At 35.8% G+C, this 24,967-nt stretch overlaps 1 protein-coding gene across 3 annotated transcripts in view; it reads right to left on the reverse strand.

Annotated features, from left to right (window-relative positions):
* The window catches only part of GPRC6A (G protein-coupled receptor class C group 6 member A), a 28,789-nt gene extending 14,151 nt beyond the window's left edge, over positions 1-14,638 (reverse strand). The window contains exons 1-3 of one of the 3 annotated variants that reach the window (XM_033236527.1): positions 14,385-14,638; positions 3,828-4,131; positions 637-1,473 (exon numbers count right to left, since the gene is read on the reverse strand). In XM_033236527.1, the coding sequence (XP_033092418.1) occupies positions 637-1,473; positions 3,828-4,131; positions 14,385-14,578 (1,335 nt within the window). In that variant the 5' untranslated portion in view covers positions 14,579-14,638. The remainder of the gene's footprint in view (positions 1-636; positions 1,474-3,827; positions 4,132-14,384) is intronic. The other 2 variants (XM_033236529.1, XM_033236528.1) reach the window with 2 other exon arrangements.
* Positions 14,639-24,967: the final 10,329 nt, after the last annotated feature.

The raw sequence follows: 24,967 nt of genomic DNA on the forward strand, positions 1-24,967 counted from the left end.
AACCTGGAATATCATAACTGACCTAACAACATTCCTTTGATGAATACTGGAGTCCAAGTCCTTTACGTATATACATATACACATAAAGACTCTAATGGTCTTATGTGTATGTGTATTTATTTACTCTACCTCCATCCTGATTGAGAGTCTTAACTATAAATGTTGGGATTATAAAACACCAAAGACAGTGAAAAGCAAGGAAGGTGGATTCAGAAGACCCAGACTGCAGTTGTATTTCTGGTACTTCCTAGTTTTAGTTTCCTCATCCATCATATTTAGTAAAAAACAAAAGGATTATTAAACATGTCAGCTGTAACTCTTGTGTTTTTTTAAGAGTATTTAAAAGTGATAATTTATATGACTCAAGGAAAATAGCATCATCAAAATAATTTTCGTGGGAAATAAAAGAATACAACTTTGGTAGGTCAGAGTAGGAAGTGAAGATAAAATACATCTCTATTATCTTCAAGAGTAAGGCACTATGATAGAAATGCAGGTTATTTAAACACTGAAAGCGTCTATTTATAAAAGGAATAGGATTAAGAGCAATGAATATAAATCTTTGCAAATTAAAACAAGGAAAGAAATGCAGAAAATGATGGTAGGAGAGTTTTTCTTGGATATGTGAGTTAGTACCTCCCATGGTTGAAAGGCGTTGGGTTTCTGACAGTCACGAGCTTGACACAGATCCCGAATGGCATAACCAAGGGCAAACACTGCAAGTTGAATACTATGAATGAGTCCTGGCTCAGCATAGTCCCGGAGGAAGTCATTTCTCATGAAGAAGTTCCTTTCTATAGCCGTGTTAGCCTTGTAGACCAAAGTCCTTTGAGAATGATTGAAAATGCATTGACTCAAATCAGTGTCCTTGACATATGTGCAGGCAGATAAATGCATGGCATATTCATGTAAGAGTTTGTTACTGTCACTGGGAAGCAAGTGCAGATTTTGAAGAAAGGAATGGAAAGAGGATATATTCCCTCTTCTAAAGGTAAACCCCACAACTTTGCCAATGTTTTTAACATTAGGAATGGTGGTAATCTTGGTGGCAGTTGACCAATTATCACTAGCAATCCACATCTTATTTATATTCATTTCAATGGCTTTATTGAAGAGATCGAAAACATGGAATTGCCTCAGAAATACCACAATGACATTAACCTGGGCTTCTAAAATGATTTTCTCCAGTATCTGATTGATTCTGACTTCAATGGTATTATCTGAAAGAAAGGCTGGAAGAACCTCTTTGAAGGCTATGCACACATTATTTGCTTCAGCCTGAATTATAAAAGTGTTAAGAGCCAATCGTCCATAGTCATCATCTGTGGTTATGATGCCAATCCAGTTCCAACCAGATTTCTGAATCAGGTGAGCCATTGCTTTAATTTGATGGAAGTCACTGGGCACAGTCCGTAAAAATGAAGGAAAGCGAATTTTGTCACTCAGGATTTCTGCAGTTGATTCATAACCCACCTGGAAATAGACAGAATATTGTAGTTATGGTGTTGATGAACTCCACGTGACTGTTCACGGTAGGTGCTCCTCTCTTTGATTGCCGTAAGTTTTCATGACTTTCCTTAAATTCTCTAGTCTTTTTCATCCTTCTATGAATTACTACTTTATAAACAGCTTAAATCATGATACTTAGCCCCGATGATGGTTTAGAATCATGACTTTCTAATTATTTCATACTGTGTTTAGTACAGGCCTTCTGAGAATTCAGGCTCTATCTCATTTTCCATTTACACCTCTATATTCCTCTATGTCTATCTTGTATCTCTGGCAGGGGGTCAAGAGTGGATATTATTCAAATACTTAGAGGTAAATACAGGAAAAATGCAGTTCATCACATAAGCAAAATGCAGTTTGGAACATCAGTGTGTTCAAAATCTTGTCTAATGCATAATTTAGGTGATTTTATTCTAGGCAAAGTCAATCAGTCAAATAATCATCTTGTCCAGGGGTCTGCAAAATTTTCCTGTAAAGAACCAGATATAAAATATTTTAAGCTTTTTTGGTCATGTATAGTCTCTGTCATATCTTTTTTTTGTTGTTACAATGTTTTAGAAATGTAAAAACTATTTTTAGCTTGGAAGCTCAAGAGCATGAGAGCCACATTTGGTCCACAGGCTGTGGTTTTCTGACTCCTGATCTAGTCAAATAAGTATCAGCATTTTTGGAAGACCTACTTAATGTACACAAAGTTTTGCCTGATTCATAGCTTTGGTGAATTATTACCTTCTACAGATGCAATAGCAACATGTCACTTGTTTAGCATTTCTTCTTTTTCTTTCTTTCTTTCCTTTTTTTTTTTTTTTTTTAACTACTTGCAGCTGCCATGTGGTGTGGTGGAAAGACAATAGGCTTGGGAACAAGATAAACTGTTAGAATCCCAACTCCAATAAAGTTGGGAACGTTATTTAATGTTTCTTTACTGTAAAGTTGTAAGATTCTTGCTAAGATTAAAGGAGAAAAATTAAATAGATATGAGCACACTTTCAGTAAACCTAAGGGACCTTCCAAGCACCTGATGTTGCTATGCTCAGCCACATTAAGAGCTGAACTTTCTTAAAATTAGTGTTACCCATGGAACGTCCCCTTACCTTTTCTGCTGTCTATTACAGAAATTGCATTTTTGCATTAGCCAGTTGTTGTTAAGTTTGCTTTCCTTACTTATCACCTAACTAGTATCATACATAGTCTAGAAATTTTAAGCCAAAGCCTTAGCTTTGATGTGTTTGATAAATAGTTCTTTTTGTTTAATCATTTTGGATTACATTTTTTTATTACCCATGTCACTATAATATAATGGAACTGTAATAGTCTATATGTATATGCATTTATTTACTCTACCTCCAAAAAGTTATGTATTTTGAATTCTTATACACATTCATTATGTTATATATATATTTTTTCTGTCTGCTCACTTCTATCAGATGGTCATTTCTTAATGATCTGAATATAAACCTTTTTCTTTTCTAACTTTTGGCTTCTCTTCTTCCTTAAGATTAGAAATCAGTGATATAGAGAGTTACAAAGTAGTATGATTTCAAAATGAAAGCCAAAGAGACTTAATTGACTCTGAGCAATGTTCAAGAACTTAGTACACAGTGCTCTGATATCTGATTTGTTTTTTTCAGAGAACTTTTTGCTACTTTCTGGTTATTGGCTTGCATTCCAGGGAAATCAATAGCTCTACAGTCTTTGCTGAATGCCTTCCCATCATATTCAGAACAACCATGCAAACTGTCCCAGGGCTTACAAGATGCTACATGACCCAGGCTTTGCCTATCTCTACAAAAGCATCTCTTACTATGTTTCCTTTTGCTTCAACTGATCTAGCCAGATTGGTCTTTTTGCTATTCCTCAGGCATTCCAACTTCGCACTTGCTACTTTCTCAGATACTCTTTCTCCCTTCCCTCATCCTCTCTTCACACGCCTCACTCAAGCTTGAGACTAAATGTCACTTCCTCAAGAAGTCTTCCTTTGACCTCTCTGTCTCCTTACTCCTGAGTCTCTTTAGTTTCTTCATAGCATGTGACTGATGTTATTTTAGAAACAAGGCAGTTTAGACCCAAAGATGTTTGTGTCTTATACAAATCAAGCTGAAAACAGTCAGAAACTAGACCTGATAGACTGAGGGGTAATTACTCCCTTAGTACTTTTCCACTATATGCTCTGTAATGGTATGCAAACTTTCTTTAACTAAAGAGAAAGAAAGGTTAAAGTAAAAGTGACTCCCTAGCTAGTTTCCTCAGGCTTCCCTGATCCTTTCATAATAACAAATGTGATCAAAATCAATGTATGGAGGTAGCACAAAACCTACCTGTGGCATGAGCTGTAAATTCAACATCCTGGAGACAGCCATTGTTATTTCTGAATACCCAGAACCTATGACAGCCTTAACTCTTGGCATGTAGCTGGAATAGTCACACTTAAACTCCACAGTTTCTTTGGAGCAGTTGAATTTAGAAAGAAACCTCAGAGTGGCTGCCATTGCCACTGTGACTTCTGTACAAGTGTCATAGATTTCATACCCCAGTTTGACTCCAGATAATAGTGTTGAATTGTTGATCGTCTCAATGCTGTGTATCATGGCAAGAGTTTGAAGAAAGACTGATATTTCAAAGCTGTTGGGAAACAAGTTTTTTTTTGAAATCAGAACATAACTCTTCTATGGACATGCCCATATCTCATTTTGCCTACATCTCCTCATAAAAATTTCTGGATGAGTGAATCTTATCTCTTAAAGGATCTAAACTTTATTTAAAAACAATTTTTCATGAAAGTATTTATAAAGGGTAATATAAGAACCCACAGTTTCTTAAAAGGAGTCTATGCTACAGGATTTAACCTTTTCTTGATGATTTTTTTGATCATTTTGAACAATGCAATATGAAGATATGTTTGATTTTTGTTCCTTTTTGTAGTTAGAGATCAGCATTTTACTGCTGTCAATATGCTTGCTTTTTAGACTCATAAGCCTGTCTTTTAGTTTCTGATTCTAATCTGTGGGATTGGAAACCAGATAAATAAGACTCTTAAGAATTACATTTAGACAGCTTTGGTTAAAGCCTAACAGTCTGCTCCTAGATAAAGTGCCTTATTTTAGTTCTGAGGCATAGCTATTTCCACATTCAGAGGATATTTTTTATACATCTTGATCTGTGATTATTTCAGAGCACTGAGTTGTCTGATTACTGATTTACTGTTAAGTTTATTTCATCCACCACTGTATACAAAATATTACAAATAGTGTCTAATATATAATAAGGGTTCAATACACTTTTTAAAAATGAATAAAAGGCGATATTATTGTTCGGGGTTTGATATTCTAGTTTCTTTTTAGTTAATTAAGTTTTGATAATTAAACTATTGGAATATTACTATTTGTCATTGTGAACCATGTTTAGATGGTTCTATCTCTACAAATGCATCTCTTGCTATGTTTCCTTCAGCTTCACTGATTTAGCCAGATTAAATTTTTTGCTATTCTTTGGACATTCCAACTTTGCACTTGTTGCTCCTTGGCCAGATACTCTTCTCCCCTCCCTAAAATAATAAAGTAAGTAACAATAAAAATATATTAATAAGTTAAAGTATTTGAAGATTATTATTTGTCATTGTGAACCACGGCTTGCAATGACAAATAGTAATATTCAAATAGCTTAATTTAGCAAAATGTAATGAACTAAAAAGAAACTGTAATATCAAAACCCTGAATAATAATATCTCTCTTGAGGTGAAGGACCTCTTCAAGGAGAACTACAAACCACTGCTCAATGAAATAAAAGAGGACACAAACAAATGGAACATTCCATGCTCATGGATAGGAAGAATCAATATCGTGAAAATGGCCATACTGCCCAAGGTAATTTATAGATTCAATACCATCTCCATTAAGCTACCAATGACTTTCTTCACAGAATTGGAAAAAGTACTTTAAAGTTCATATGGAACCAAAAAAGAGCTCACATTGCCAAGACAGTCCTAAGCCAAAAGAACAAAGCTGGAGGCATCACGCTACCTGACTTCAAACTATACTACAAGGCTACAGTAACCAAAACAGCATGGTACTGGTACCAAAACAGAGATCTAGACCAACGGAACAGAACAGATCCCTCAGAAATAGTATCACACATATACAACCATCTGATCTTTGACAAACCTGACAAAAACAAGAAATTAGGAAAGGATTTCCTATTTAATAAATGGTGCTGGGAAAACTGACTACCTATAAGTAGAAAGCTGAAACTGGATCCCTTCCTTACACCTTATACAAAAATTAATTCAAGATGGATTAGAGACTTAAATGTTAGACCTAAAACCATAAAAACCCTAGAAGAAAACCTAGGCAATACAATTCAGGACACAGGCATGGGCAAGGACTTCATGTCTAAAACACCAAAAGCAATGGCAACAAAAGCCAAAGTTGACAAATGGGATCTAATTAAATGAAAGAGCTTCTGCACAGCAAAAGAAACTACCATCAGAGTGAACAGCAAACTTACAGAATGGGAGAAAATTTTTGCAATCTACTCATCTGACAAAGGGCTAATATCCAGAATGTACAAAGAACTAAAACAAATTTACAAGAAAAAACAAACAACCCCATCAAAAAGTGGGTGAAAGATATGAACAGACACTCTCAGAAGACATTTATGCAGCCAACAGACACATGAAAAAATGCTCATCATCACTAGCCATCAGAGAAATGCAAATCAAAACCATAATGAGATACCATCTCACACCAGTTAGAACGGCAATCATTAAAAAGTCAGGAAACAACAGGTGCTGGAGAGGATATGGAGAAATAGGAACACTTTTATACTGCTGGTGGGACTGTAAACTAGTTCAACCATTGTGGAAGACAGTGTGGTGATTCCTCAAGAATCTAGAACTAGAAATACCATTTGACCCAGTCATCCCATTACTGGGTATATACCCAAAGGATTTTAAATCATGCTGCTATAAAGACACATGCACATGTATGTTTATTGCGGCACTATTCACAATAGCAAAGACTTGGAACCAACCCAAATGTCCAATGACAGACTGGATTAAGAATATGTGGCACATATACACCATGGAATACTATACAGCCATAAAAAAGGATGAGTTCATGTCCTTTGTAGGGACATGGATGCAGCTGGAAACCATCATTCTCAGCAAACTATCACAAGAACAGAAAACCAAACACCGCATGTTCTCACTTATAGGTGGGAATTGTGGGGTAGGAGGAGTGGGGAAGGATAGCATTAGGAGATATACCTAATGTAAATGACGAGTTAATGGGTGCAGCACACAAACACGGCACATGTGTACATATGTAACAAACCTGCACGTTGTGCACATGTATCCTAGAACTTAAAGTATAATAAAAAAATTTAAAAAGAAACAGAGCAAACAAAAATATCCCTCTTTACTAAAATTTTAAATTTAATTAAGAAATTTTAATTCCTTAATTAAAATTTTAATTTTAACATTACAATTTCTATTTAAAAAGAGAGGTAAGCCCAGCTTATCATTGGCACAACCAACATTAGCGAGCACCACTCAGGACTCAGAGGGTCATCCTGTCACTGCCATTGCCATCATGCATGCCACACAAGTGTCCCAAGAGCCCAAGAAATCACCCACTTGCTGGTTCCGTGGCTTCCACTACCAGTATTTGAGTAAGGCACCTGGAGGCCCAAGAATTGGCCTGATTTGACCTAACACTGCTGCCAGAGTATGCTGCCCTGGGACACAAGGATGGGCATATTCAGCCCATTGCTAACACCACTGGGGCTCAAAGACTGGCTTACTTGGCATTCCAGTTACCAGCAAGACTGCATCATAGTCCCAGGAATAACTGTACCCTAGGCCACTGAGGAAATGTCAGATGGCACTTATGCTAGTCATGGCCAAAGAAGTCAAAGAAATTATACTACTACTGCAACCGGAATAAAAGTCAAAGTACCCTGCCCAACCAAAACTATCTATTCATCCTTAGGAAACGTTCTCCCCCTACAAAAACAAGTTTTTAAAAATTGGAAGAAGCAACTAAAACATCAGATGTACATATACTAACATAAGAACACAGGAAACATGAAAAAGCCAGGAAAGATGACACTTTTAAAGGAAGATATACTATAATAATGGTCTTTAAGAAAAAAAATTTAAATAACTTTAAAAAAAAAGAAACACAATAATTCTCCAGAAACATATCTCAATCAAAAAGCAATTAATGAAATTCCAGAAAAAGAATCCAAATTACAGATTCTAAAGAAGGATAGTGAGATACAAGATAATTCTGAAAAACAATACAAAGAAATCTGAAAAACAATTCAGAATATGAATGAGAAATTTACCAAAGACATAGATGTTGTAAAAGAATCAAACAGAAATTCTGCAACTGAACAATTCGTTGAATGAACAACATAAAACACTTGAAAGCTTCAACAATAGATTAGCTCAAGCAGATGAAAGAACTCTGAGCCTGAAGACAGCTCAGGTTCAACTTTTGAAATAATCCAGCCATGAAAATATAAAGGAAAAAAAAAGAATTAAAAAAAGCTAAACAGGCCTGGTGCAGTGGCTCACGCCTGTAATCCTAGCACTTTGGGAGGCCGAGGCAGGAGGATCACGAGGTCAGGAGATCGAGACAATCCTGGCTAACATGGTGAAACCCTGTCTCTACTGAAAATACAAAAAATTAGCCAGGCATGGTGGCGGGCACCTGTAGTCCCAGCTACACGAGAGGCTAAGGCAGAAGAATGGCATGAACCTGAGAGGTGGAGCTTGCAGTGAACTGAGATCACACCACTGCATTCCAGCCTGGGCAACAGAGCAAGATTCCATCTTAAAAAAAAAAAAAAACGCTAAACAAAGCCTTCATAATATGTGGAACACCATAAAGTGATCAAATATACAAATTATTGATATCCCAGAAGGTAAAGAGATATTGAAATAGTTAAACATATATAACAAAATAATAGATAAAAATAATAGATAAAAACTTTCCACATCCAGTAAGAGGTTTAGACATCTAGATACAGGAGGCCCAGCAATCCCTAAACAGATACAATGAACAAACTCTGCACAGCACATTATAGTCAAAATGTCTAAAGTCAATGACAAAGAGAATTCTAAAAACAGAAAGAATTTAGTCACCTCTAAAGGAAATCCCATCATACTAATGGAAGATATGTCAGCAGAAACCTTATAGACCAAAAGAGAAGGAGATGATATATTTAAAGTGCTGAGGAAAAAACTCTGCTAGTCAAGAATACTATATCCAGAAAAATAATCCTTCATAAATGGAGGAAAAATAAAGTTGCTCCTAGACAAGCAACAACTGAGGGAATTCAGCACAGCTAGACTGGCCCTACAAATGCTCAAAAGAGTTCTATACCTGGAAGTGAAATGATGATGCTTATCATGGTGAAAACACAACAAAGTGTAAAACAATGGTAAAAAAGAGGAATGACTCAAATGATACTACTACAGATATTCATCTACAAAATCACAATGACAAAAAATGAGAAAAAGAAAGGAATACAGAACACATATAACAAACAGTAAGCAACAACATGACAGGAACACAGCCTCATATGTCAATATTAACCTTGAATTTAAAAGGATTAAATTCCCTTCTTAAGAGATACAGACTGGCTGTCAATATCATACTGAATGGGCAAAAACTGGAAGCATTCCCTTTGAAAACTGGCATAAGACAGGGATGCCCTCTTTCACCACTCCTATGCAACATAGTGTCGGAAGTTCTGGCCAGGGCAATCAGGCAAGAGAAAGAAATAAAGGGTATTCAATTAGGAAATGAGGAAGTCAAATTGTCCCTGTTTGCAGATGACATGATTGTATGTTTAGAAAACCCCATCATCTCAGCCAAAAACCTCCTTAAGCTGATGAGCAACTTCAGCAAATTTTCAGAATACAAAATCAATATGAAGAAATCACAAGCATTTCTATACACCATTAATAGACAAAGAGCCAAATCATGAGTGAACTCCCATTCACAATTGCTACAAAGAGAAAAAAATACCTAGGAATCCAACTTACAAGGGATGTGAAGGACCTCTTCAAGGAGAACTACAAACCACTGCCCAATGAAATAAAAGAGGACACAAACAAATGGAAGAATATTCCATGCTCATAGATAGGAAGCATCAATATTGTGAAAATGCAATTTATAGATTCAATGCCATCCCTATCAAGCTACCAATGACTTTCTTCAGAGAATTGGAAAAAACTACTTTAAAGTTCATATGGAACCAAAAAAGAGCTCACATTGCCAAGACAATCCTAAGCAAAAAGAACAAAGCTGGAGGCATCTTATGCTACCTGACTTCAAACTATACTACAAGGCTACAGTAACCAAAACAGCATGGTACTGGTACCAAAACATATATAGACCAATGGAACAGAACAGAGCCCTCAGAAATAATACCACACATCTACAGCCATCTGATTTTTGACAAACCTGACAAAAACCAGAAATGGGGAAAGGATTCCCTATTTAATAAATGGTGCTGGGAAAACTGGCTAGCCATATGTAGAAAGCTGAAACTGGATCCCTTCATTACACCTTATACAAAAATTAATTCAAGATGGGTTAAAGACTTAAATGTTAGACCTAAAACCATAAAAACCCTAGAAGAAAACCTAAGCAATATCATTCAGGACATAGGCATGGGCAAGGACTTCATGTCTAAAACACCAAAAGCAATGGCAATAAGAGCCAAAATAGACAAATGGGACCTAATTAAACTAAAGAGCTTCTGCACAGCAAAAGTAACTACCATCACAGTGAACAGGCAACTTACAGAATGGGAGAAAATTATTGCAATCTACCCATCTGACAAAGGACTAATATCTGGAATCCACAAAGAACTCAAACAAATTTACAAGAAAAAAACAAACAGCCCCATCAAAAAGTGGGCAAAGGATATGAACAGACACTTCTCAGAAGAAGACATTTATGCAGCCAACAGACACATGAAAAAATGCTCATCATCACTAGCCACCAGAGAAATGCAAATCAAAACACAATGAGATACCATCTCACACCAGCTAGAATGGAGATCATTAAAAAGTCAGGAAACAACTGATGTGGGAGAGGATGTGGAGAAATAGGAATGCTTTTACACTGCTGGTGGGAGTGTAAATTGGTTCAACCATTGTGGAAGACAGTGTGGCAATTCCTCAAGGATCTAGAACTAGAATTACCATTTGATCAATCCCATTACTGGGTATATACCCAAATGATTATAAATCATGCTACTACAAAGACACATGCACATGTATGTTTATCGTGGCACTATTCACAATAGCAAAGACTTGGAACCAACCCAAATGTCCATTAATAATAGACTGGATAAAAAAATGTGGCACATATACACCATGGAATACTATGCGGCCATGAAAGGATGAGTTTATGTCCTTTTCAGGGACATTGATGAAGCTGGAAACCATCATTCTCAGCAAACTGTCACAAGGACAGAAAGCCAAACGCTGCATGTTTTCATTCATAGGTGGGAATTGAACAATGAGATCACTTGGACACTGGGTGGGGAATATCATACACTGGGTCCTGTAGGGGGATGGGGGACTTGGGTAGGGATAGCATTAGGAGAAATACCTAATGTGAATGATGAGTTGATGGGTGCAGTAAACCAACATGGCACATGTATACCTATGTATGAAACCTGCACGCTGTGCACATGTACCCTAGAACTTAAAGTATAATAAAAATAAATAAATAAATAAAAGAAAAAAAGAGATATAGATTGGTTGTATAAATTAAAAAAAAGCACGACCCAATTATATGCAACTTACAAGAAATGCACTTTACATATAAAAACATATATAGAGTGAAAGTGAAGGGATAGAAAAAGATATCTCATGCAAACAAAAACCAAAATTGAGCAGAAGTAACTATATTTATATCAGATAAAACACACTGTAAGCCCAAACATAGTAGACAAAGTAAAATAAGGTCATTATATAATGATAAGGAATCAATCCAGGAAGAGGAAATAATTTAAAATTTATATGCAAGCAACACTGAAGCACCCAGATTCATAAAGCAAAAATTACTAGATCTAAAGAGAAAGAAACTGCAATACAATAATTGTGGGAAACTTTAACACCCTATTCAGCATTAGGCAGATCATCTAGACAGAAAATCGGCAAAAATATAACAAACTTACGACCACATTCACCCTTGTAATCCCAGCACTTTGGGAGGCTGAGGAGGGTTAAAATAAAAATCTCTGCACAGGAAAGGAAACCATCAAGAGTGAAGAGACAGCCATTGAATGGGAGAAGATATTTGCAAACTATTCATCCAACAAAAGACTAATATCCAGAATATACATGAAATTGAACAACTCAACAATAAGAAAGCAAAATCTCATTAAGAAGTGGTCAAAGAACACGAACAGATGATTCTCAAAAGAAGACATATAAATGGCCAACTGGTATATAAAAAATGCTCAGCATCACTAATCATCAAAGAAATGCAAATTGAAACCACAATGAGATATTGTCTTATGCCAGTTAGAATAGCTATTACTAAAAAGACAAAACAAAAACAAAATCAAAAACAAAAACAGATGCTGACAAGGACATGTGGAAGACAGAACTCATCTACACTGTTGGAGAAAATGTAAATTAGTACAACTCCTATGGGAAACAGTATGGATATTTCTCAAAAATCTAAAAATGATAAATGTAATCCAGTAATCCTACTATTGGGTATCCAAAGAAAAGGAAATCAGTATACTAAAGGGATACCTACACTCACATGCTTACCATAACTAACACTATTTGCAATAGCAAAGATATAGAATCAACTTGTGTTCATCAATAGAAGAACAGATAAAGAAAATGTGCTATATACACACAACAGGATACTACTCAGCCACAAAAAGAATAAAATCATATCATTTGCAGCAACATGGATGAAACTGGAGGCCATTATGTTAAGCGAAATAACTCAGGCACAGAAAGATGAATATCATATGTTCTCACTCATATGTGGGAGATAAAAACATTGATATAAAGGTAGAGAGCTGACATTATAAAGGTACTAGAGGATGGGAAGGTGGGTGGATAAAGACGGGAAGGAGAGGGGATAAAGAGAGGTAGGTTAATGGGTATAAACATATAGTTAGATAAAAGATAGAAGTTCAGTCATTTGACAGCCCAGTTACTCTAGTTAAGAACAATGTATTGTATATTTCAACGTAGCAAGAAGAGAGGACTTGAATTGTTTCCAATATATAGACGTAACAGTACTCAAAATGATGGATACCTCAAAAAGCCTGACTTGATCATTACACATTCTAGGCATATAACAGAATACCACATGTACCTCATAAATTTGTAAACTAATATGTATCAATTAAAAGAAGAGAAACATAGAAGAGAAAAAGGGTAAACGAATAGGTTGTCTGACATTAAATTGTATAATATTTTCAGAGTCCACCACGGGTAAACTCCATTAGAGGTGGAACCTCCTTGGTGTATTCACGTTGGTGTGCCAGTGCCTATAATAGGGTACAGGTAATGCAGACAATTAATAAGTAGTTGTGCAATGTTGAGTGAGTACCATTTCTCTTGATGAGTGACAAAAAGGTAGGAGATTTTCAACCGAGTGATATTTTAAAATAGGAAATTTCCTTATTTGGTTAAATAACTATTCAGTGTTTTCCATCCTTAATTGTTGGCCTGCAATTGAGGGCCTCAACTCTGCAGCCATTCTTTGTGTGCCAAAGTAGTGCTCTGAAAATCTTCATTAATTATTATTATGTTTTTTACTATTCTCTGGTATTCCTGCTAATCAATGATTACGATGACAATAGCTAAAAGTGCCTAACTTTTAGGGAGAATGCCAAGAAATCTTAGTATGACAGGGGATCACATTTTATCTAAAAGTATTTTTAGAGGGCTTGGGAAATACTTTGTTGATAAAGAAAGAAAGAGAAAAAACAAGATCAAACTTAGACACAGAAACATAAAAACAGAATTATACTTTTAGAGTTGGAAGGAGGCATGCAGAGCACATTCCATAGCAACAGCAGCTGATGCTGCCTGTGTCCTTAAAGATTATCCAGGCCTTTGTTTTACAGATGAGAAAATATACATGACAGTGAAACTGGAACTCAGAGTTTAAGTGATCTACCTAAGTTTACAAAATTAGCTTGTCTCAAAACTGAAATGAGAATTAGAATATCATCTTCTCCTTAAGGAAAATCCATTTGCAACACCTTCCACCCAGCTTTACCTTTCCACATTATACTGTGCCAGTGAAATGTCTTTCTCATAGGTAAGCTCTCATGACACAAAGTGTTCATCCAGGAGGAAGGAGCACTTTGAGTTGAGGAGGGTCTTAATTTATCAGGGAAGAGTTAGACTATTTCTGGAATGAAATGAATGCAGTGCTGAAAAAAAGTGTTAGTAAGAAAAAATTCAACTACAGTCTATTTTAAACAAAGCATTAAATAATAGATCTGAGTTTAAAATAAAATACATGTTTTCTGTGATAGAAATACATGTGGGCTATGTATGCTTGTAGTGAAAAATAGGCCACAATGTCTTCTCAAGTGACTTCAGGCATTGTTTTATAGGGCAAAATCTAAATAAATATATTAATGAAAAGCATTCATATCCTCTGCACTTGGAGGTTGTTTCATTATCCATATAGGGCTGTTACAGTACTCTTTTAAAGAAGGATTGCAAGATTAACCATATGCAACTTGAAAAATATATGAGTTTATTTTTTAAAATAATTTAGATATTAATACAAGTCAACATTTATATGTCCTAGTCTCATGACAGCATCCTGAAATCTAAATGTGTTTTTTGAGACTTTACTCACCCAACACACTTCTGGATTTGTGGTCGTCTGGGATAGTCTTCTGAGGACAACATTTTTTCATGAATAGCAAACAAACCTCCAATTATGATATGTCCCGGAGAAGTGGCAGCCACAAAGTCATCAGGGGTCTGGCAAGGCTGTGAAGTAGCAAGAATAATCATAAAGCAGGTAATTCGTATAATTAATAATGCCATGTTTCTATCTCATTTGCTCAGTTCATGTGACTTCTTAAGTGCATGGAGTGCCAACAAGATTCCTATTTCACCTGTAAACACCTTATAAGGTATAGGACAGTGTCAAGGGCCAGAAACACTCAGTATTCAGATACTTGATGATAGTCAAAACAGTTATTTCACCAATAAGAACATAGACTTTTTAACACTCCAGTGTTAGAGATCATGTGATAGCAGTCATGTGATGTAAAAGCTGACAGAATTATAAACACAAGTCTCACTGTAATGGTACTTTTTCACTCTAGTGATATGTCAAGGGCCCTGAGTCACGTTGGCATTTCTTTTGAAGCAGAATGTAGAACTTTCAAGAAGCAGCAGTTTGGAAATGTTTTTCCACTTTAGAAATAGACAGTTCTGCATTTCAAAAAGATATCACATTCAAGGCACAAATAATTCAATATAGTTTATCAGGTGTTTAGAAAAAAACATCCCGCTTTTATTTTTTCCTGAAAAGCTCTATTTAAAAAATGAAATTCAGTTAAATTTGGGTATTTGTCACTTCCAGTTTCTTTGTGTTAGAAATACATAGCTTTTGTGAAGATGGGTAAAACTAAAAACAAGATGAAACTTGTCTGATACAGTATTTTGCTTTGAACAAGAAAGATCTGTTCATAGATCATTGCCATTTCCTCTATTGTGGGTGCTATATTTTAATAAATTTGGGACTAATTTCAGGCTATATATTCTTAAATACTTAGGAATCTGAACTAACATAATTTGATGGGTGTCTTTTGGAATTTAACAGAGAAACTTCAATGACATAGTCACCATTAAGAAAAAGTTCAAAGTTTTAAAATTTATTTAATAAAATCAGTCTTTTAAAAATATTTTATTAAAAATGAATATCTCATGGGCAAGCAGTTTCAAATCCAATACATCCAGTTTGTTTGATGGGTAGCAGATACATTTAAAGAAATTTCAAAAAATGAAAGAGTGCAATGGCCACTGTGGCATTTTTTCATTATCTAAATTAGCCTTAGATTCCATGGCTAATTTTTTAAAATAATCCAGTAGGGTTATGCCAGCTGAGGAGTGGAGAAGTCACAGCTCATCATGCAGCTTCAAATGTTTTCTTAAGTCTTAGCATTTTTACTAATGGCAGGATTTTCTATTAGAATGAAAACCAGTTAACTTCAGTTGCCCAGAAAGTTTAACAAACATACATGAGTCTGAAGACTCTTGAAATATTTAGCAATTACATTTTACTCATCTTAATCATTACTTACTGGTGTATGTGTGTGTATGGTGTCAGATGGATTTATATTTTCATGAATTTAGTTATTTTTCTCAGATAACCTCAAAGGTCTTATGTAATTACAAGTTCAAAAATGATTTCTGGAAAACTAAACCAAAAAATGAGAAATCCAGATAATTCCCAGCAAAATTATAGTAAGTATTAAGCAACTCAGAGTGATTCTGAAGATGCATTGTTCAGATGACATTTATTTGAAAAATCAGTGACAAAAGTTATGCCAATAATGTCTTTTAGGTTGCAATTTCAACAATATTTAGGGTCTTTGTAATCTGATGAAATGAAAAGATAAGGCACTTTTTAAATTTTAATAAATATAATCTAAGTTTGAAGAACTATGTCTTTAAAGGAGCCTCTGAAGGTAAGAAAACAAAACATCTAAAAAGACTTTTGCGCTGTAAAATGAAGTATCACGTGGTAGAAAGGGTGCAAACGTTGGAATCAGATAGACCTGGGTTGCTCTGCCCACTACTTAGCTACGTGATGCTGAATGAGTTACCTACCTTCTCTGAAAAATAATTTTCTCATCTATAAAAGAGTTGAGGTACTCTAACGAATATGTTGTGAGACAAGCTAGTTTGATTTGCAAGGCTCCTGTATTCTAGCACACACTGAATAATTAGTTCGTTTCCCTTCTTTCCCTTCCAAAAACTAAACTGAAAGTTATCATTTCCTAAATTTTTAGAGGTTTCTTTCTTTTTTTTTTGAGATGGAGTTTCGCTCTTGTTGCCCAGGCTGGAGTGTAATGGCACAATCTCGGCTCACTGCAACCTCCACCTCTTGGGTTCAAGCTACTTTCCTGCCTCACCCTCCCGAGTAGCTGGGATTACAAGCGTGTTCCACCATGCCTGGCTTATTTTTTGTATTTTTAGTAGAGACAGGGTTTCACCATTTGACTGGGCCGGTCTTGAACTCCTGACCTCAGGTGATCCACCCGCCTCGGCCTCCCAGAGTGCTGGGATTACAGGCACGAGCCACTGCACCCAGTCAAATTTGTAGTGCTTTCTACAGCTGGCTAAATCATTGTTCAAAGATTTTTCTCAAGCATTAAATGCATGGTAGAAATGACTTTTATAATAGTACTACTAGCTGGTTGTTGTCATGTTGGAATGCAAATCCACTGTTAAGCTAAACTTGAAGGAAGATATAGAATATGTTAATTACTTTAGAATTTCACTGGAAATATTATCGTCACTGTTGTAGTTTCCATTATTGGGAACAGAACTTTTAGCCATAATTTAGAATGTACAGTTACTATATTTTTTTCTATTTAAAAAATCATTATAAATGACAGCAATAACTACTTCTATTCCAAAAGATTTTGATTTTTATCTTAACTAACTATTTCTGGAGGGTAAAACCTCTTAAAAATTTTTGAGATATGAATTACTGATAGGACTAGTTTATTGCTCCTTTTGATCTCAAGAGTCTATATTTCTTTATAATTAGCCTTACCTGGAGGGCTATCTGGTGAAAACAACTTAGAGGGAAGTAAGAAAGTATCACTCCCCAAGTAATTTTCATAAAGATACCATTATCCTGGTTGAACAAGCCTAGTAGGAAAATACCGTCAATGATTAAAGATACTTTATTCTAAAATGGTGAGATTGTAGCACTGAAGATGGGATGGCTTCCCAGTGATGAAAGGCTGTATGAAGATGGGATCAGGCTGGAAATGATACTCTGGGAGCAGGGGCAGGGAATACCACATTCGCACTCAAGAAAGACCTCAAGAGGGTGAGGTTTGACACACGTCTTATTTTATTTTAACATTTTATCTTTCCCTCCTGTTATTCCGGCTTCCCACTCACCCTCCTCTATTGCACACCTGTCTTTCATACTTCATTGAGTTTCAACTTAACAATGACACTACAAAATTATTTTCAGTGCTATTTGCATCTGCAATAAGATTTTTAAAACAGAAACGTCTTCAAGATTAAAGGAATACATTTATAACAATGGAATTTCAGTTGTCTGCAAGAGGGGGTCAAGGGAGGTAGAGCGTGGCAGGGGCTCACGGGGGATCTCTAGTCCACACTAGGCAGGCAGCTGACTGTGCCGCTGCACACGGAGTCAGCCTGATGGAACAGGTCAGAGTGTGGCCGCTGGAAGGGAAGAAGCCGACACCAGTGTTATGAGGGTAGATGCCAATATCTACAGCTTAGGGGGAAAATAAACAGAACTTAAGAATGACTTCTGACCCATCATTCCATATTGTCAAACTGCTTCAGTTTCCTTTTGTTTTTCAGGGCAGCATGAACAAAAATATATTTAGCCAAAACAAGCAGGTATTCAAAACACAATTTTCCAATTCCGTTTTATTTCATCAACATTAAATTTGAATGCATTTTTTCCGGCTTGTGGTGTGCCTGTCTTTCTCAATAATTCCTTATCAAGAAGTCACAACAGGAGAGATTTTGCCCTTAAAAACACAACCATAAGCCCTGAGCCATGAATCCTACAATTAGGCACGTTCAACTGGCATCACTTGTGCTACTAGCTTACAAGCTTATTTAATCCTCCCATTATTTTCTAATTTTTCACGTGCTTACTATTACCTCTTCAACTAGATTGAAGCTTTTTGAAGATTGAGATAAAAGTTTTATACTTCTTTGTGTATCGCATAGTTCAAATGGCAGGCTTTTTTATTAGGACAACTTTAGTTGTCCAGAAAGTTTAACAAACATATATGAGTTTGAAGACTCTTTAAATGTCTTGCAATTACATTACTTATTATAATGTTTTTACTTGCGTATGTATGCGTTTAATTACATTACAAATATATTGATCAGTTTGCTCATCTTAACAGATCATCAATGAGCTCATAGTAGATAGATGAACCCCAGAAAATGAATCCAAGCTATAGCTCTCACTAGATATGATCAGCAACTTTTACAGTCTATTGCTATTATCATTTACCCAAGAAAATAAAAATATCAATTCATATTGCTTAATAAGTATTGAATGCTAGAAGGATATCACTGCACCTTAAATAAAGAGTTCAATAAAACCTCTTCTAGAGGTAAAATTACAAGCAAAAGCCTAAATCCCCACTGGGCCCCACTGGATGCATAGCTAAGAAAGTTATTTCATTTAGCTGAATTTCAAATATGTAAAAAAGAGAAAGATTGGTGCTTAACAAGGTCATAAAATAACCAAGTCAGATTTTGGTTCTCTCATATCCTTTCCCTCACCAGGTGCCCTGTTTCCCTGTACTTGCCCAGCTGGCTTATTATTCCATCACTGCACTATTTAATATTGAACTATCACTGATCACTGCAACATTCTACTTCATCCTGCTCCATTTTCTTCTCCTGCTATACCTGGTCTGTAATTGAAATCCCCCCTAGCATTTCTTATTTAATATGTAGTTTTAACATTAGGTAATTTTCTTTAATGGGCAACATACAGCATTTTATCTTACTTAGGGTACCCTAGGAGGTCTATGGATGGACTTCATGAGAGTCTGTGAATCTTTTGAAATTGTATAAAAGTTTTGAGTGAACATGCATATGTAGATTTTTCTGGGGAGAACATTCAGTGCTGTCATCAGGTTATCAAAGGGACATTTAGCCCCAGAAATGTGAAGAACCAATGTTTTATTAGAACACTGTCAAATCTATTAGAACAGATTTGAAGCCTGCTTTCCAGGAAACACAGGAATGTTTTCTGAGATAATGATCCTGCCTTTGTTGTTACCTGTTTGTAATTCAAATAATCCTCACTAATCTCCCACCAACAACTTCATGCGCCTGATACACAACACCATTTAATACCATCAGCGAAAAGATTGTTAACAATGTATTATTGTCCACAAATCCCTTCTCATTCATCCAAGTGTAGAACTCAGCTAGATCACTACCCTAAGACCAGACCTGCTTACCTTACCATGAAATAGTGAAGGTGGCAATTTTCTGGTGAAGTTAAGCAGTAGTAATAATCTATAAGGTTTTATTAGTACAGAAGAAGTCAAGTGTTCACTTTTCAAAGCTATTTTCTATTTTTTAAAATTTTATTTTAAATTCCAGGATACATGTGCAGGACATGCAGGCTTGTTACATAGGTAAACATGTGCCATGGTGGTTTGCTGCACCTATCAACACATCACCTAGGTATTAAACCCAGCATACATTAACTATTTATCCTGATGCTCTCCCCTCCCCCGATCCGCCCTATAGGCCCCAGTGTGTGTAGTTCCCCTCTCTGTGCCCATGTGTTCTCAATGTTTAGCTCCCACTTATAAGCGAGAACATGCAGTGTTTGGTTTCCTGTTCCTGTGTTAGTTTGCTGAGGATAACGGCTTCCAGCTCCATCCATGCCTCTACAAATAACATTATCTTGTTCCTTTTTGTGGCTACATAGTATTCTGTGGTGTATATGTATCACAGTTTCTTTATGCAGTCTATCATTGATGGGCATTTGGGTTGATTCCATGTCTTTGCTATTGTAAATAGTGCTGCAACAAAAAATTATTTTCTAACAATCATACAAAAAATCAATTGTTATTAAAATACTTTGTTGTAAATTGAAGATATATATACATATATATAAATATATGTGTGTGTATATATGTTATATAATTGTGTGTGTATATATGTATATATACATATATATACACACACAATTCACCCTTGGACAACATGGGTTTGAACTACATGGATACATGAATTTTCTTCTGCTTCTGCTATACCTGAGACAGTAAGACCAATCTCTCTCCTTTTCCTCCTTCTTCTCAGCCTACTCAAAGTGAAGGTGACAAGAATGAAGGCCTTTATGATGATTCATTTCCACTTAATGAACAGAAATATATTTTTTCTTCCTTATGATTTTCTTAATAACATTTTATTTATTTTATTGTAAGAATATAGCACATAATACATATAACATATGAAATATGTGTTAATCGATTGCTTAGGTTATTGGTAAGGCTTCTGGTCAACAACAGGTTATTACTAGTTAAGTTCTGGGATGCTTCGTACAGGGAAGGTGCAGCACCTCTAACCCCTGCATTGTCCAAGGGTCAACTGTATGATTTTAATATATACGTATATACACGTATATGTTTCCACCACTTCAGGGAAGAGCTCTAATCTTTTAGGATACTATCCAGCTCTTTCGTTGTCTCATATAGAATGGCAACATGGTATTCCATCATCCTCTTTCTTAGCCCCGATATTACACTACTGGCCATAAAAATTACTTCTTTCATCCAACTCAGCACTAATTGTAAAACAAGCAACCCTCCACCCCCCAAATCCCAAAGTATCTACCAGTTACTCAGCTTAGTGTTTAATCATTGCCTCATCTTCTTTTTGGGTACTGACTGAATCACTCATATTGCAACTGTATTTTCAGTAGAGTCAGTAAAAAATACCAAAAGGTTTCAGTCTTTTTGTATAGCAAGTTGCATTAGCTTAAAAACCATTTTGATATCAAGCTAAAGTATACATTCAATGAAAAATAAATCTGCCAAATTACTACTTTAGTGCCGTTGATACAAAAATTAGCTGATTGAATATCTCTTTTCAATTTTCTGATGTATATACACATAGTCCAATTCAACAACTAACTAACTTAGCTGTCTTTTCTATCTAGTAAATAAATAATATAGGATATATAAAATAAACTTTCTTCAGAAATCACAAACTGTGCCCCTAGATCCCCACAATCTGTGATAGAACATTCCACACACAACAGATGCTTAAATTGGCAAGAAACCCAGATTACTGTGTTGGACTCAAAGTTGAGGACACATAAATCCTGCAAATGTTAATACCAGAGTATTTTCACCCTTCTTGGGTTTGATTTTGGCTTCAATGTGACTTTCCTCAGAAAACGTGCTCATTTTCTTCACAGCATTTATCAATATCTATCATTGTTAGTTTTTTGTGTATTGTCTACCTCCTCCACTATTTTAAAGCTCTATAAGAACAGAGATTATATGCACATATTTACTAAAATATATCCAGCATCTTAAACAGAACTTATGAATGGTAGACATTCAATACTAGTTGTCAGATGAATGAACGAGTACATTGAAATAGCACAGGCATGAGTGATTACAGCTTAGACTGCTTTTCTTAGCCGGGTGGATGTAGCTTTAGGAAACCTGCAATACCTGGAACAGCTCTGAAAGCTGAATGTTGGTGAGGAACACTCAGAAGCTAAAAGCAGAAACTCCAAGTTCACATTGGTTTTCTCCAGTCTGTGATGTCAGAATGAGGATTTGTTTGGGAGAATCGGTAACACCTGCTTTCCTATTTATCCCTTCTTTGTGCTCCTCTCCTAATGAGACAATATAGTCAGCACCTGCCTGGTTGTAAGCCCAAAAGCCTTCCCACTACTTACTTGTTATTTGTTTTCAACAGACATATCCCATCATCCATCAGGTTCACAGTTCATGTTGTGAGTGTGGCATGTTTATGTTTTAAGGATAAATAACCTTTTATATGTGCTACACATGCCACTTTAGGCTCTGTTCGGTAGCAAGAAACAGGCCAACTCAAATGAAAAGTAATTAGACAACAGATTCAGAAATTCTTTCATAAGGAATAGGCTATCAGTGAAAAGATTGTAAGAGACTGTTCAGGAATAGGAGTACATGCTATTATAGATTTCTACTTAATGTAAGGAAAAATATGAGGCTGGCAATTTTGAGTGGGAAATAGGACATTGTGTGACAGACAGTATCAGGTCTTCTTCCTTGAGATTCTAGGCAACCAACAGATTTAATCCCTTAAACAAATGCAGACAACTATGGTTAGACCAGCTTGGTGAATTATTGATGATCTAGCTGCTTCAGCTGACCAGCAACCATCGAGAGTTTCCTTCGAAAGCTTACTTGTAGGACGAGATACTAGAACTCTTAAAAAAAAAAAAAAGAAAACCAGGTAGAAAACCCTCTCTATTATGATTAGAAAAGACAGTGTAACAGATAACCAATTTAAAAAGATAACAAATTTACCTAGGACTGCTGTATAGAATTCTGGTTGATTAGATTCTTCAATCAACAGTAGTTTTGTTTAACTGAATCCATCGATTTGTCCTTAAATACTGTAGAAATAAATGTGTATAATCCTTTAAATTGGTAAAGTAGAAAATGCAAGTTGGAAACAATAAATGAGGTTGAATCATAGATATACTTGTGCTATTACCAAATTTCTTGTGGTACAGTCGCAGGTAAACTGATTACGTAGCAATTCAACGCTTTAGGAATGTATAGAGAGAACTTGGATCATTTATATCAGCAATTCGGTTGTGAGAATTGCTTACTTTATCTAAATTAGCCTCGGATAATTACCTAGCAGTTGATCAAAGTTACTTTTCATTTGCTTATAGATGCTTTCTTTTCTTTTTGAAGAGGCATATTAAACCATGCCTATGATATATTCATTTATTCATCAAATACTTACTGAGTGTCTACTACGTTTTAGGCATTGTTCTTAGTGCTGGAGAAACAGAAGCGAACGAAATAGGATGGAAAAAACTCATAAAGTTTACATCCTGATAGGGAAGGCAGGCAATGACAAAAATATATATTTTGTAACATCTTAGAAGGTTTTAAGAAGATTTTGAAAAGTAATAAAGCAGTGAAGGGCATAGGAAGTTCTAGAGTAGGGTTGACATTTCAGTCAGGCAAGTTGGTCAGTTAAGAAGATGATATGTAAGCAAAGACTTAGAGAAGGTCAGGAAGGGAAGCATGTGGATGTGGGAAGTAAAAGTGATACAGGCAGAGGTGAGTACAACAACCTGAAGAGGGAGCCCAGCAGAATAGCACAGGGATGGGTGATTTGGGGTAAAGAGAGCAAGGGGAGCATAGAGTGAGAAATATTAGAGATCTGACAGCCATATCGTAAGGGCTTTTTCAGGACTTTGTTTTTTACTCTGAAATTGGAAGTCACTGGAAGGTTTTGACTAGCAGAGTGATATATTCTGATTTAGATTTTTAAAGATCATTTTGTCTCTGTTGAGAATAGATTGCAGGCTACTTGGTAACTCTTGCAATAATTCAGGCAAGATGATGTTGGCTCTGATAAGGCTGGTAGTGGTAAAGGAAGTGAAAAGTAGGCAAAATCTGGATGTATTTTAAAAAACGGAGCCAACAGGATTTGCTGACATAATGCACATAGGATATAAGAAAAAAAATGAGGAGTCAAGGATGACTACAAATTTTCATTCTGAGCAACTGGAAGCACCAAGTTGCAATTACTTCAGAAGAATAGAATGCAGGAGTAGCAAATTTAGAGTGAGAAATCCCAGAATTTCAACATTGGATCTTTCAGTTTGAAATATTTATAATTCATATTTAAATAAAGGTGTCAAGGCAATAGAATATATGAGTACAATATTCAGAAGTGATGTTTGCATGAGAAATATAATATGAAAAATCATCATCATGTATATGGTGTTAAGGCCACGGAACTAGAAGAGATCTTCTCATCAAATATTAGTGAAGATGTTAAAGAGATGAGGTCCAAAGTCTGACTCCTGAGACACTCCAGTGTCGAGGATAGAAAAGGCAGAAGAATGAGCAGAAGCGACCAGTGAGGTAGGAGAAGACTCAGGAGGTAAAGAACAGTTTTGAGGATTGATCTATATTGTCAAATGAGGACTAAAAACTGAGCACTGGGTTTAGCAATGTTAAGGACATTGATGACCTTGACAAGAGTAGTTTTGGTGAAGTAGTGGGGGATAAACTAAATGTTTGTTAGTTAGTTAGTTAAATGGCCACCTTCAGACTGATGCTTAGGTCACTGTAGATTTATCAGGTTAATATGGTAATGTTTGAAATATTTCAAAGGCTAACCTTTTAGTTCAGTTATTCAGACATCTAACTCTAATTGTTTGTCAATAATGTAGAATGAGCAATATTGTTTCAATCACTATGCTAAAAACCCAAAAGGTAGGTTATATTATTAAATGCTTTTTAAGTAAGAGAAATCCTAGGCTGAAGGAATTCTGTTGCTTGCTGAGAATGGCATGCCCTAAATGCTGCAGTTGGGATTCAGATCCACACTGATCTGGATCCAGAGACTGGGTTTTTATCTTTTCTACCCCATAGCCCTCTCCTAATGTCCAAGAGACACTGAAGTCATAAA

Source organism: Trachypithecus francoisi, unplaced genomic scaffold (genome assembly GCF_009764315.1).
Source record: "Trachypithecus francoisi isolate TF-2019V2 unplaced genomic scaffold, Tfra_2.0 Lachesis_group15, whole genome shotgun sequence".
Taxonomy (NCBI): Eukaryota; Metazoa; Chordata; class Mammalia; order Primates; family Cercopithecidae; genus Trachypithecus; species Trachypithecus francoisi.